At 39.6% G+C, this 15,011-nt stretch overlaps 1 protein-coding gene across 2 annotated transcripts in view; it reads left to right on the forward strand.

The window, feature by feature from the left end:
* Positions 1-15,011, forward strand: part of GLRA2 (glycine receptor alpha 2) — a 127,154-nt gene that overhangs the window by 36,910 nt on the left and 75,233 nt on the right. For both annotated transcript variants that reach the window (XM_059818935.1, XM_059818942.1), the window contains exons 5-7: positions 5,851-5,933; positions 7,010-7,147; positions 9,886-10,100. In XM_059818935.1, coding sequence (XP_059674918.1) covers positions 5,851-5,933; positions 7,010-7,147; positions 9,886-10,100 — 436 coding nt within the window. The remainder of the gene's footprint in view (positions 1-5,850; positions 5,934-7,009; positions 7,148-9,885; positions 10,101-15,011) is intronic.

A 15,011-nucleotide genomic window follows, 5' to 3' on the forward strand; every position in this document is an offset into this window, starting at 1 on the left:
AGAGAGGAATTCCAGGACTCCTCAAATATAAGGGAAAAAGAAGACAGTTTGACTGTTCCATTTAACAGGACAAAGCCTGTAGACTGTGAAAATTACCAGAATTGACATTCAAAATGATGAGTCAGGTCCCTGAAAATATAATGAGATGGACTGCAAAATGAAAAGCCCTTTAAAAGAAGAATGTCACGGGGAATTTTTTTTGGCCTTCTGATATATTAACAGTGTGTGTGTCCTTTCAGGCAGCTATCACCCAAGAGAGGGGGCTGAGGGGAATATAAGGAGATTTTAGATTCTCCTCCCTGTTTCAGTGCCACTAGTCTGAATGGCATTTGCTTTTGTGTCATGCGATGCTGTCATGGTTGCTGTGCAACTCCATCTCCCCTGCCAGTTTAACGGGGAACTTTGTCTGCTTGCGCTTAAGTAGTATTTTAATGTTATTTCAGCAGCTAAAGGATCAGGAATTTAATCTTCCAAAGAAAAATGTACCGCTAAGAATATTTTTACCTTTATTGTCAGCTTGGAGCTTTAAGAAAAATACCAGAAATATTGCAGTTTATGATGGCATCTTTAGAATTGGCAATACTGAAAAAAAAATCCCACTAGTCTCACTAAACCCAACACTGTGGGCTTTTCACAGGTATAAGACTTTTCATAAAAAAGGCACATAGCCAATGTTAGCAGTGACCACGCCTGTACTACTTGCGTTCTGGTATTTGCAGCACAAAATCCTAGGTTGCAAAGTCTCCTGTCTCAACGGTTGAGCTGCAGGTGGGTGTAGCTTGAAAGAATGAAGGGATAAGAATAGAAAAAAAAGTTATTGTTGATACCATGTCCATTATGGTGAAGCATTTGTTGCTATTCATGCTTATGAGGACATAATCATGCTTTTTTTTTCCATGGAAGGGACTTGTACCCTTATCTCCAGGACTATTTAAATTTCCAACAGTACTTCTATACTTAATAACACTGACCCTAGCTACTTCTCACTAGAAAAAACTGTGTGGGGAGGCTGTTGTTCTGTAGCCACTCACAAAGCACCCCACTTGCAGGATAATTAACTAAAATTATATTCCCCTTGTTGTCAGACACCTCTTACTGTGAGCCACAGGGTCTTTCTCTTGTGGGATCAGTGTCCTCCTCCAGGGCGAGAGTTATCGCTCAGATCAAGGGAAGTTTTGGGTGAGTCGCAACACATCAGGCTATGGCATGATAGCTGCTTATAAAGAAGTGGGTTAGAATACAGTTTAATGTTTGCTGCAGATTAGGCAATACATCAAATCCCAGTTAAAATTAGATATACTCTTAGATTTATAAAAAAAAAATTCTTGGCTTATGTAATGTGTAAACCCAGTTCCTTAAGGGTTTAACACTAGCAGTTCTTTACCTCAGTTTTGTGCTGCAGACCATTCACAAGCAGTCTGTATGTGTAGTATGCTGAAGTGTTTTTGTAGCTTGAGATTATCAGAGAAGTGGCATGATGGTGATGAGCATCAGCATTCAAATCGTCTAAGAGAAAGAAAGAGATTGGAGATGATCTTGAGAATAATCTGTTTACAAACATTTTACTCCTATTGAATTTTTTTGTATTAAAGGACCTTACCCTCCACTGATAGTGCTGTTTTGGGCATTAGGTGTCAATGAGCAGACTGGCCTCAAGGTGCTTAATACCCCAAAGAGAGGTGGGGGTGGGATTTGGTGGGAACTGGGGTAAAAGGGAGGGCAATAGGAAAGGGAGGAGGAAAGTGTAGGAGGGCAAATGAGGATGCAGAGGAAAGAGGCTGGGCTCTGGGTCATGTAGGTGTCTCTGGAGACATGTAGGATAGATGGGCAAACGTGGGAGGAGATGGGGAAAGTATGTCCAGGGCCAGAGAAAGGACAGGACAAGGGCAGGAATGGGTGAAGGGTGAATAGAAAGCAGTGTCTCAGCCCCACCACTGAGCTCAGGACTTGATTGCACTGCATGTAAATACCTCTGAGCTCCCTCGGCTGCACATGTCTGTCACTCCCCTCCACTGGCTATTCCTTGGAGGACGATGGCTGGCTACAGCTGCTACGTTTAGGGCAGCGGTAGTGCCTGTGCTAAGCTCTGCTGCTGGCCTGTCTGAGGGCACGTCTGCTTCCATCTGGAGAAAACACTGATGTTGCAAAACGTGTTCAGGTGTTAAAGGTCACCAGCATGAGGGTTTCTGATTAATAAGATGTTGTCAGGCTATTTATTTTTTCCCATGGGATGCCTTATTCTGGCTTCTGTAACAAAGGAAGCCACAGTCTGCAGGACTTTCGCCTTCCTGACTGCAGAAGTGGGAAATGCAGACCTCTGATGCTGTAAGGGGGTTTCTGGGGCGACCAGAAATCTAAGATTAAGCTGGGGTGGGAAGAGAGACAGACCCACAGCCCAAGTCTGAATGATTTCTCAGGATGTTCTGGTGAAACCTGGGGATGAAAAAGGGGGGTTTGAATGAAATGCTGAGTGAAGAAATCCCAGCAGTGCCCACTGCACTTTGAAGGCATTTAAAGTACCAGTAGATGCTGCTCAAAAGGACTTACCTAGTGTGTGAGGGAAGAGGGTCCAAAGTTCAAGACAGGCAATGCTGCCCTGGAGTACTTGGATTACAGCCCTGCCTCTGCCACAGCGTTGCTCAGTAATATTATTGATTTATTTTTTTATTATTTTTGTCACAGTTCCGGCTAATTTCTCATTCTTTGTTTTCTGGCTCTGATTCTGTATTTTGTTCTGTTCTTACTCTATTTGCACTATTCCAGGGCTTGACTTTTCCTTGACTCCGGGATGGGTGAGGGACCAGGGAGGGAAAGAAAAGAGCAACTTTACCTCTCCTCTGGGGTGGCTTGTTGTTGCTGAAGTGCTGCAATGCTGGAGATGTGACTCTCTCCTATAATATATCCTAAAATACAATGTGCCCAACCCCAGAGCTCTCCCTGAGCAAGCTGTGCTACATGAGCCTGGATAACAGGGGGTAAAGGGTGCTCAGGTAACTGAAGACAAAATCAGGTCCTTGGTCAGCTTCTCCTTCCAGCTTTGCACAGATTGTTCATAAAACTCTTCCCATCAGTGCTTTATGGCACTGCTTCACCAAATCTGTTGTTTATGCATCTCAAAACCCTTGGTGGCGGGGTGCCTGAAAAATAAAATAGTTGTTCTATAGCAGTTTCTTCTTTTTTATTAACGATTAAAGTATTCATCAATGTAATTGCCAGTTAAACTTGCACTTTGCACCAAATCTCCAGGGGCCCTTCTTGAATTTGCCAAGTGTGACACATTAACTTTTCTGAAATATTTTCTGTGAATGGCACTGTTGTTATAGGCAATATGGGTAGCTATATCTGCCTAATACATTACATTTGTGATCCTGTTTCCTTATTAATGTAATTATACAAGTAATGACATGATACCTGGGTTTGGAAACACTTGCAGGATCATATTTTTACTGAAAAAGAGTCAACTGCTATAAATTGACCCACCACCATGGACTTCACTGGAGCTACTTCAGACTCCAGCAGCTGAACATTTAACATGCAGTAATTTTGTTGAAAATCAATAGATCTGTGGACAATACCAGGCAATAAGTGTTGCGTTCAACAGTTGCATTACTCCTAGTAGAAGGGATTACGGAGGGAAAGATGTTAACTATGAATGGCTACTCTGCTGAGATGAACAACAAGTAGAGGAAAAGGTATAAGGGCATGATCTCTCGAGCTAGCCTTATCGATACAATGAATAGAAATTATTTTCCATTTGTCAGGGTGAGAAGAGAATAATTTAGTCTTCATGAAAGACACCAGTGGTTAGGAAGAGAAAGAAATGTCAACCTTTGTGTCAACCAACATAAGGAGCATTTTCTCAGCTTACCTCCAGAAAAAAAAAATTGATATATCTACCTACATCAATGGAGACAGATCAATTTATCCCTGGGAGGCTTGAAAGCTGCAACTGGATGTGTTCACTTTCTCATGAGTTTGTTATTAAACTAATAAGAGATGCCCCTGCCCATGCATGTAGTCAAACCCCCAGATCCTTTGAGGGTTTTGGGGAGTAGAAAGGGATGAAGGGGCAGTCAGCATGTAGGCCCCACAGTAAAATCTAAGGGGTGGAGAGACCATGCCTACTTCAATGAATGCAAACAAATGACATGTTTAGAAAGGCTGCATTTGCATAAAGGCATGTTTGAAATGAACCTAAACCATCTAAGCCATGTTTAGAAGATGACTGAAAAGAAGGAAGAGAGTTTGATATATCAACATTTCAGGAAAAAAGGCAGAAGCAGTCTTTTGTTAATACTGGAGATTAGCAATTTAAATAGCTCAATCTTTAATCTAGGAAATTTCCTAGTAAAAATGAGACTAGTTAACATTTGCAGAGTGCACTGCACTGCCACAGACAACTGATCTCTAATTTCCTGATATTATCATCTTGTACACTGAAGACTGTATCAAGGGGAAAATAATGTGACCTTCTCTAGGTAGCCCACGAGAGGCAAAAGCAGAGATGTTGAATGTGATTTTTGATCAGGCTGAGACCATTTTGATCTCAGTTATCTAAATATCATCTTCTTGTCATAGTGATTTGATGGCAGGACAGTAGGTCTATAAGGCCCAGTCAGGCTATTCAAAAAAATTCATATGATGAAGAAATAGACTGAAAGACCATGAATCAGCTGTATGTGGTGAGAAGCACAAAGTCACCACGGGAGACAGAGCTTAGTGAAGTATTTCTTCATGCAGTTGCATTTGTCTGTAGGATAACATACTTTCAAGGTTAGCAGCTGGCCCGTGGGTTCACTGGCATAATTAAAAAGTTATTCTCATTGTACTGTGTTAATGTTTCAGTGTACCTTCAAATCAGACAATCTAGTTCTTGTCCTTGATGGTAAATACGTGCAGAGGTTTTTGTTTATTTGCTTTCTTTGTGTCAAAGTGATTTTTGTGGTGAAGGTAATCTGAAATAAAAACGTACTCTTTTTATATGACTTAACCCAAAATCTTAGCAATTCTTCTATTTTTCAAAGCAGCTTGTTGTTTGTAATTATGTCACCCCAGTACCTTGGTTTGTTAAAAATGGTTTCTTCTCCCCACACAAACAAAAAAAGAAGTAAAGCAGAGGAGAACTATTGAAACAGATTTCAATCAAATGTGCAAAAGTAAACTGAACTAAAAAAGAAAAGAAGAAAGAAAGAAACATCAAGAATATTCCCATCCAAGTAAAATTGTGCTTTATCTGGGACAATAACAACTAAAAAATTAAAAAAGAAATTTAGTTTGTATGATAATGTTCCTTTAGGCTTACTTTCTTCTGTCTGCACTCTTTATCTTTTAATGCTACGTGATTCTAGCTTTTACTGTATGGTGTTTTTTTCTTTCTTTTAATGGCTAAGCAGTAAGAATGAAGGGTTAGAAATGGCCTTCATACACAACAAAAGCACTCTCTGTTGAAAAAAACTCATGGTTGTTGTTTCATTCCTTTGCTTTTCCAAAACAAAGCTTAGAAATGTGTGTCCCATGATCAGTCATTTCAGCTTTTGCATTATTTGGGTTCAGTATTATACATAAAACATTCACTGGTGCATTAGTGGAGAACATTTCTTGCTATCTTGATGTTGTCTTCTCTGTCCCTGTTCTGTTCAGCCAATGCAGCCAGCGAGCGCCTGGTTTGCTTACCCACTCTGTCTTCACAGCTCTTGTGTCCTTAAAAGCTCAGAGGGGAGAGTGAGTCCAGCCTCTGAGCTGTTAAGATTTGGTCTTGATCCTTTAAACTCTAAATATGGGACTTGGGATAAAACCTGTGGATTTCTAACAATAGCTTCTTTTTTTTTTTTTTTCCCCCTCCGATTTTAGGCTTACTTTAACCTTATCCTGTCCCATGGACTTGAAGAATTTTCCTATGGATGTACAGACATGTACAATGCAGCTAGAGAGCTGTGAGTGTCCAACTGCTTTATCTAGTGAAGAACAAGATTTTACCATAACATTCGGTGGTTAGATAGTATCTACATTGTTGTCTTTGTGTGGTGAGACTCAATATTCCTATTTTGTAAAGGGAAAAACATAGAGGAACGGTGCTTTAACTGTCCATCACCGTACCTTGCAGGTCCCCTGTCTCTGTGCTGTTCCTGCTCCCTTCCCTTTCCGCCTCCTGAGGCACATCACCTCACCCATCAGGGCTGCATCACTTCCAGGGATAACCACAGCGATGCTGTGCAGGAGAAATTATATCTCAGGAAAGTAATAACAATTACTACACAGCCAGGGATTAGCTATGTCTGATCCAGACATGCTATGGTCTTTTGAAAAATGGAAGCAACATACCTGATGAAGCAGAGGTCCTGTAGGCATGCTTATACTAGTCAGCTAAATATGGCCAAGGCATGGACTTGGGTACCGGCACACACTCGTCCGTACCACGTAGCTGTTAGCACACACCTTGTTTAAGTGTGTCAGCACACAGCTTGTTTAATTTACCCGTAAATATGTATCATTGCAGTCAAAAAGAGACTTCAGCGCGTTGAAGCCTCACTCTTTCCCCTCCGCACCTCTCAGTGGTAGGCTCACAGGTCTACAAAGTCTGCAGTTTTCTTTTCCGTAAGGGCCCAGCATTCTGCAGTCTAGAAATCCTTGTTTTGCTGGTGCCCACCAACTACATCATCAAAGAATGATGAAAATAAAGCAAAATGCAGGCTGATACATGGGCACAGAGAAATGTCATTTCAGTTGTAAACAGTATCTTTGATGGGCCAGCAAAATTATTTTTTAGTGGCAAACCAGGGCAGTATTTCAGAACATAATGTTGTTACTTGTTGCTTTTAATAGAGTAATAGTGCAGTAATAGTAACTGGTAACTAACAGCAATAGTGCTGTTGTTAATCAGACAGTTTAAAAATATAACTGAGATAACATGTATTGTAATAAAAAAACATGCTTCTCAGACATAATAATATTTGCTTTTAATGTTTTCCAGTCAGTTACCATCTAACAAACTCTGATTTCTTTATTGTAGTTGGCTACACTATGAATGATCTAATCTTTGAGTGGCTAAGTGATGGACCTGTGCAAGTTGCAGAGGGTTTAACCTTGCCACAGTTTATTTTGAAAGAAGATAAAGAACTTGGTTATTGCACAAAACATTACAACACTGGTGAGCATTATTTTATTTTTTTCTATTAATTGCTCTAACGGTATCTATTGTCAACTTGTAAAGGGAAAAGATGGGTAAAATAAAAAAAAAGTCTGAAATTAAACCTTGATTCAGCCACATTTATTTTTAAATCTGAAAAAACAAAATTTTCTCCCTTTTATTTTTGTTTGTTTGAAAGATTTTGTTTCCAAATTTCCTTTAGTTTCATTAAAGGTATTCTAATATACATATTCTAATATCCTTAAAATCATTAAGGAATTTAAAATCTTAAAAAACTGATTAAAAAATCTAGTTGCTTTGATTCCCTTAAAATTAAACTCTTAACAAACTGAATCTTTTCTTAAATATTGATTCAGCATTTTTAATGTACTGATTTTTTGGAACTTGATTTATTTCTCCAGCATATCAAAGGGCCAATGAGGAAAAATACCAAATTTTCACCAGCTTTTATGTGTGGTCTAATTTATGAAATGTAGTATTTGAAAAGACAATGCTTTCATTGCTGATCTGAATAGTGTACAGACATGAAATGTGGGGAAATTGAATGTTTGCTTAATACTGTAATCTTTTTCCTATATTTGCTATTTTGAAGTTTCAAATTCTGTGTTTTCTATCTTTAGCTTTACAGAGCAGAAAGAACTCTGTTAAAATTTGGATTTAGCTGCTTGGAGTTTATTTAATAGGGAGAGCATTTAGAGAATGGGTTGCTGGGTGCTTGCTGGGATTAGATATAATCCCTCTCATCTGAAATAGCTTTTTCATCGTTTCAGCATAAGAGCCAATCTGGTTGTACGAAATACATGTTTCATTCTGCGAGATAACACAACACGATAGGTTCTGCCTCTGCCAAAAATTAGTCACATTCATTTCTTATGAAAAGAAAATGATTGTTTTTAATTTTTACAAATACAGCTTCTCATTTTGGGGCCCAAAGTGCCATGGAAGGAAAACTTTGTGATTCCACAGTCCAAGACCCATGGAAAGGAGGACTGCTGTGACTTCTCATCTTTTCTCACACTTAAAGGGGATAATCGAGAGTAATTCCAATAGACAGAGCTTACTTATTTGTAATTTGGCTGATACAAAGTTTACCCATTTCCCAGCACATAACTCAAACTCTGAATAAGTGAGTTCATCTGCTTTTCTAATTACTGTCACATAACCATTTTGCAGAGTCAAACCTGAAAGTAAGAGAGGGGGGAGAGCATGAGTAATAGCTTCCTTGTATACCCACGAAGATTCCCCACAAAGGATAAAAATGCCGATTAGTAGCTCCCATTGCATGTAGTTAAACAAAATTAATGTCTAATTACTAGAAGTTAAAAGTGTGTGGCCTGGCGAGGGGAACTGAAAAGCAATATTCGAGTGAAAGAAAACTCTGCCTACAGGCACCCACATTGCTGTCTTCTCTGTAGCATGCTTCTTCAGGTTTGCTGTGAAATTCCAATGTGGATAAAAGCTGTTTTATTCAGCCTTCTCCTCCTACCCACACTGCAAGGCGCTCTGTCCAGGTTGCACCGCAGGAAGCTGGAGAGCGTGTGACAGATTGGACTACTCTAATGCCATTGCTGCCACACCTGGCCACCCCACACCTTTCAGGTCCCCTTATGTACGGGCAGACTGGTCAGCATCAGTCGCTACCCAGGTCGCAGAGTCTCTCTTCAGGGTCACAAATCAGGCAACTCAACAGGTCAGGCCACTCATACAGGAGCTTCTGCCCCGCCAAAAGAAATTCAGTTCTTCTCCCCTCCTCTCTTTGCCAAACAGCCTCTGCATTGTCCTTTGTGCCAACTCTGCCATTCAGCTTTCTAGACTAGCGAAAGAATATGCATGCATCACAAAAAGGAGCAAAAAACCTAATTTCACCTGAAAGCATGAACAAGGACCAATGCATCTTCATGCATTTGACAAACAAAGGCAAAAGGGGTCCTTCGAAACCATTAGCATGACATCTCAGGAAGGAGAGACATTTTTGTACTTGGAGTAGTCTGCCTTGAATGACAGCCTTCACAGCACCTAAACAACAGTAAGGATGCACAGTAATGTGGAGAGCAGCACAGAGCGATGGGATTAGCAGCGACGAACTGTTGCAACTCAGGACTCTGCATCCCCTGCTGCATGACCAGCTCCCCTGTCAGGCAATCCTAGACTTCTGTCCTTCACTGCCCCTGTGGAGCAGCTATTTGTTGTTTGAAGAATCACTCACCTCCCACAAGAGATGGTTGTGGGTTTCCTGGAGTGAGGCTTTTGGCAAAACTTAATGTAGGCTTTGAGTTGATTCTGCTGTGAGAAACAATCCACAGACACAGGCAAATGACATGACCAAAATGAGAAGGGATGTGATCTACCATAAGACTGTAAGACTGATTGTTTAAAGTTTGTCTGTTTAATTACATTTGCTTAATCGCATGTAATTAAAAGAACAAAATGCTGTCCCCTTTTAATACGAACCATTATATTTGACTGAAGTAAAATCTTATTAAAATTTGAGAAGAGAAACATTACATTATATTTTTTGGAGGTGAAACAACTGTGCTAATATTCATTTTCTCAATTAATGTGAGTCAGGGGTCCCATGCGTCTCCCAGGCTAGCGTGCAACAAATGGCTAACTCGCATTTGTGTATCAGGACCTGCTCATAGTGTTAGGTTAGGAAACAGGCCACGCATCTAACTTGTGTTCAGAAAACAAGATAAAAATGTGCAAAAAGCATTTATGAAAGTAATTTCGTGTTCTAGGAAAGTTTACATGCATTGAAGTCAAGTTTCATTTGGAGCGTCAGATGGGATACTATTTAATCCAGATGTACATTCCTAGCCTGCTGATTGTCATTTTGTCCTGGGTTTCTTTCTGGATCAACATGGATGCTGCTCCAGCTAGAGTCGCACTGGGTATCACTACAGTTTTGACAATGACCACGCAAAGTTCAGGATCGAGAGCTTCCCTCCCAAAAGTAAGGAAATCATTTTCTACCACCAATTTGTTATTAAGAAGAAATATTTGTACTAGTTTTGAAGTTTCTGAAAGATCTGTGTAAATATGCATCTGACGGTATGAATACAGGAGAAAGTGGTAGCAGCGTGGTGTTAAACTGTTGCAATATCCTTGCATTTGGATTAAGGCAGGTTTCTGCTGGTTTGCTGGATGGCTGGGGGATTCAAAGGTATGGATTTTTAATGAGTTTTTTACTAGTTTTGACACTCAGTTTTCAGCATTTAGAAGCCAGATTTTTCTGGGTATTTAGGTACCTGCCTGGATTTCTGAAAGCACTTTCATGAAAATTGGACATTCTGTCTGGCTGGGGACTTTATAAACTCTGTCTGGTCTTTTCTGGACTGTTAGACTCTCAAATATCTTAATGTTTCTAGATATGGCATTTAGTCCAATGGATATATACATAATATATATATGTATCTATAAAATCTTGTCAGTGAGGAACTGCTGGTGTCTTTGCTTCACAGCAGAATTTCTTCATGTTCTCATTCAAGTGTCATCTGCAGACCTCCATCCTGTCTGTGCACAAAAAAATCCTCTCACTTGAATTTTGTGGTTTTTTTAATCCAGGCCAGATGCTGTAGATGGGCTTACAGATTACAAACTGGATTCTTTGTTTAGTCAGGCTGACAGCTCTTTTCGGCATGGGCACAGCCTGAATGCTTCTGCTGATAGCATTCCCAGCAGAATTTCATGGGTATGCTCAGGCTTTGTACAATTTTGTGGAAGAGAGCTCAGAGGTAGATCAGTTTGCAATAGTCTAAGGAGCCATGAGATACACTCCCTGAAGAGTCCTCTTCACGGCAGTCCATCATCACAGGGATCGGGATCATAAAACAGGTCTCTCAGCAATGAAAGCACAAATTTTGACTGTTTGTACAGATCATGATCCATTCCAAAAAGCATGTTGTATTTTGTTCTGCTTTGCCCTCATTAGCATATTTAGTCTCATTCCAAATACTGTCATTTCTTCCAATGGAGCATATATAGGGCAACTTCAAAAACAGCACAGATTGTGTTACGCTTCTGTTGGTAAAGAGAAAGCATCACTTAAAAATCTGGTGACTACAACAGTTGGTTCAGCTTCACTTGTTCACTTGGAGATATGTATAATTTTCCATGCAAACTGAAAGCCTTTCATATATTAACTCAGAATTTCAAATGGATAATTTCTTAAACATTTGTTCAGACAATTCAGTCAATATTACCAAGTGAATACTCTGAAAAGAAAGTCAACAAAGAGATAATCTTGGCAAGGAGCATACAGGCTCTGTAGATAGCAGGTTTGGAGTCACTGAAGACGGTGTCTAGATGGTACAACACGATTCCATGCTGATATATTCCAAGTTTCTTCCAAATTAACTGGTTTGAGAATTAGAGGTGGTACAATCACTGTAGTGGAGATTTCCACCCACATTTCCAACTGGGCAAATATACCCTGCCAAGAAGCTCTGCAGTGTTGGCATGCCCAAAATGCTAATGTTTTAGAAAGACTTTTCATTATACGTTTTTGATCCAGCTGAAATATTTCTCCCTTTTGTATTCTGCCTCATTTGAGCAGAAAAGTATTTGCTGGATAATTTTTTGGGCTTTTGCAGAGTGGAGGAAATGGGAAGATCCAGAATATGTTGACTGTGGCTATTTGATTATCAGTGAGGTTCTTCTCCAGCCTCAGGATTAAATAGATTTATCTCAGCAGCTGTCAGAGAACAGTGATGCTCTGGCTCTACTTCATCCTCTCCTAGTGTTTTCTGCTGTGTTCCTTTGTGAGAAGATAGGCACTAAGGAAAAGTACCTCACCAGAGAGCCCAGCACACTTATTTCAGTAAGGCTACACCTGGTTGTTGCAATTCCACTGTGTAATTCAGCTGAGCTGTACGTTACAGGTTTGGTCTCCATACAAGTGAGTTAGTCCTCATGGGGGCTTTTGAAGGTGCACCAGTTGACTTAAAAATGTGATTCTAAGTAAATGTTAGCATACCTGCCAGCTGACTCCCACCTTGGATGAGTCAGCTGCCTGAAGAAACACGGGACTGACCAAAACCAAAGTGCTTCAAAAGAGACTTTGTGTGCACATGTAGCTGTATAGCTGTGTATAGCTACATAGGTGTCATATCACCAGTATCTGATTCCTTACACAAAGAAGCAGCAAGCTTTTCTTGCTGTTGCTGTTGCAAGCACCTAGCTATTTTAAAACCCCATCTGTAATTTAATACTAAAATTGTATTTCTTTATAAAATCTGTTCAGCTGAAATGCTTTTAGAAATAAAAATATGAAAAGAATTGAATCAAATCAGTGTTAAATCTGAAGTCCCAAAATGGGTCTTTAAAAGTAATGTTTTTCTAAGTCCTGTCTACATATTGCCAAGACACAGGAAGTTAGGCTGTCAATAAAACATCCATTTAAAAATTGCTCCAAGCATGAGTATCTAACAGAATAAGACATGACAGGAGGGTTATTTTTGCAAGAGTACTGAAAAACCAGATGCAACTTTGCTTTGTGAAAGCAGCCTAGATTTGAATACAAGAGTTATATTTTTTCCCCCATTCTTCTTTGTGTCCTATTCTTATTAACACACATTTATACAATTTAACTTTACCTTCAATTTACCCACTGTCTCATGCAAGGAGTTTCTTCTCATTCTTCTCTATTTTAGTGGAGCTTTACCACAAAAAACAACAAAGCATCAAAACTCACCAACTTTAAAGGGAATAATTCCTTCACCTGAAAAAGGTAAAGAAGAATTATGATGAGAAGATTCCTGGGTATATTTTTTGTCAGTTTCCAAGTTACTATCTAAATGATGAAAGCGGTACTGTTTAGAAGTAACTACCTACATATTGTTCTCAACCCTGGTATAAGTTTACATGACAGAGTTCTGTTTGCTTAAAACTGCTCTTTTCCATATTAATAACTAATATTCATTTCGATACACAGATTTCATAATGATAGGCCACGGCAACATAGACATTAGGCATTCATTTATTGAAAATTGAACATAGGATTGAGACTGCTGAAGGGAAAAGAAATGAAATATAATTATATTTCTTTGGTAAATTTTGTAGTATTTCTGTGGAATTATTACCTATCTTTGCAGTATTTTGAAATTCTGGCTAAGAATATAGGGTCAAATTCCAGTATCAGCATCACAGTAATAAAGAAAGCAATCTGCATGTTTTTTCCTTTTTCTTCTACAAAGTTGATTTCTTTGTTACAAAAGGTAAGAATAAAACATGAGAGAGTTTACATCCCAGCAAAGCTACTGTTCTAGGAAGGGAGGCTGGCAGTGCCTGAGGCAGAAAGCAGAAAGATTCTCTTCCTCCACAGTTTTAGCATAAGTTGAGCAATACCGTGTCCTGCTTCCTTCATGTATCTGCAGAGAAATATTCACCATGGTGTCAACCTCTTTTATAGTGATGAAATTAGTTTGTGTTTGTTACAGAAGACTAGTGAGGGATCCTGTGAACAGAGTTACCCTTACTGGCTGTGTTAGGGGGTGGTAAGGAACTCGTCCAGAAAGCTGGGATTGAATACTTTCCCTCCAGTTTGGCTAATCCATTGCTGGAATGGCCAGGAATGGTGATCCAAAATAGCAGGGTTCCTATGATCAGTTCCCATTCCCACACGTTCATGGGTATGTGTCTTACCTACATCTGGTACTCTATGTCTGGATTCCTCTGGTCGTATCATCATCTTCCACTTAGAAAGTTTAGCTAGATAAATGTTTGTGCACCCAGCTACACCAGTAGCTCTTGCCAACTGGCCAGCTGAGCAGAAATCCTGGTTGCCAGTTGGGTGATCAGTGTGACCACACATGCAGAATGAAACCCTCAGGAAAGCCTGAGCTTTCTATGCAAGTCCTGTGCATGAGCCTGGGAGCTCCCTTGCACCTAGGGTTTGCTGGACTTCATCTATGCAGAGAAACTCTACAGCACACAAATCAGGAATCTGATGTAACCTACCGTATATCCATGCAATACTCAGCACATGCTTAGGTCCAACGCCTTCTGGAAGTATCAGATCCATGGCACAAAAATGGCAGTATGTATTCATCAAAATATGGATAAGGAACATCTGGGCATCCTAAGGGACACAGAGACATAGAATATGCCTTTACGTATTTTGTGGTCCCAGCTGTGTTTAAGCTGGGGGAGTAAAGGGAAGGATATCAAGGTGCAATAGCGCGGAATTGTTGAGAAGTGTTAGAAAAGTTCTTTTCTTCAGAGCATTGAATGACTATTCTCTTACTATTTTATTTATTTTTAAACACCTTCTCTTTTGTTGAATCAACAGAATCAAAAGTTTTAAAGCATTTTTAAAAGAGGCATTTGAAAGAATAATGAATTCTCTGCTGTGCTAGTAATTGGGTATTTTTCAGATTGCCTTCTTCTTAAAACACTTATATAAACCAAACCTTCGCAACAACAGTCCAAGAAAATGAATTACTTTTAATGCCATAAAGCAAAACATTTGAGGATACTTTAAGTCAAGTAAGTGATAGCAACCGTATTTTACACAGTTGCATAGCATTCATATTGTGTTACTTTAATGCACAGTACTTAATGAATGCATGTTCCTTCCCCAGGGAGCAATCTGTGCAGAAAAAAGAGTCTCATTCAAAGCTCACTGAAACCTCTGGGAGTCCTTCCATTCGCTTCATTTTGCTTTGGATCACTAAATGCATTACCAAATGCAATAAAAGCATTATATTCTAATAGGTGCAGAGACTTGCAAAACCAAAGTCAATGAAGTCTATCCCTTTGGCAGTAAATGACTGCTTTTATGTGTTGTCCACTATCCCCAGCGTATTTGGAGCCTTTTCAAGATTCTTGGGCTTCTGGCAGACCGGTCTGAGAAAGTAACCTCTCC

The sequence above is a fragment of the Gavia stellata genome, chromosome 1 (genome assembly GCF_030936135.1).
Source record: "Gavia stellata isolate bGavSte3 chromosome 1, bGavSte3.hap2, whole genome shotgun sequence".
In the NCBI taxonomy this organism is placed as follows: Eukaryota; Metazoa; Chordata; class Aves; order Gaviiformes; family Gaviidae; genus Gavia; species Gavia stellata.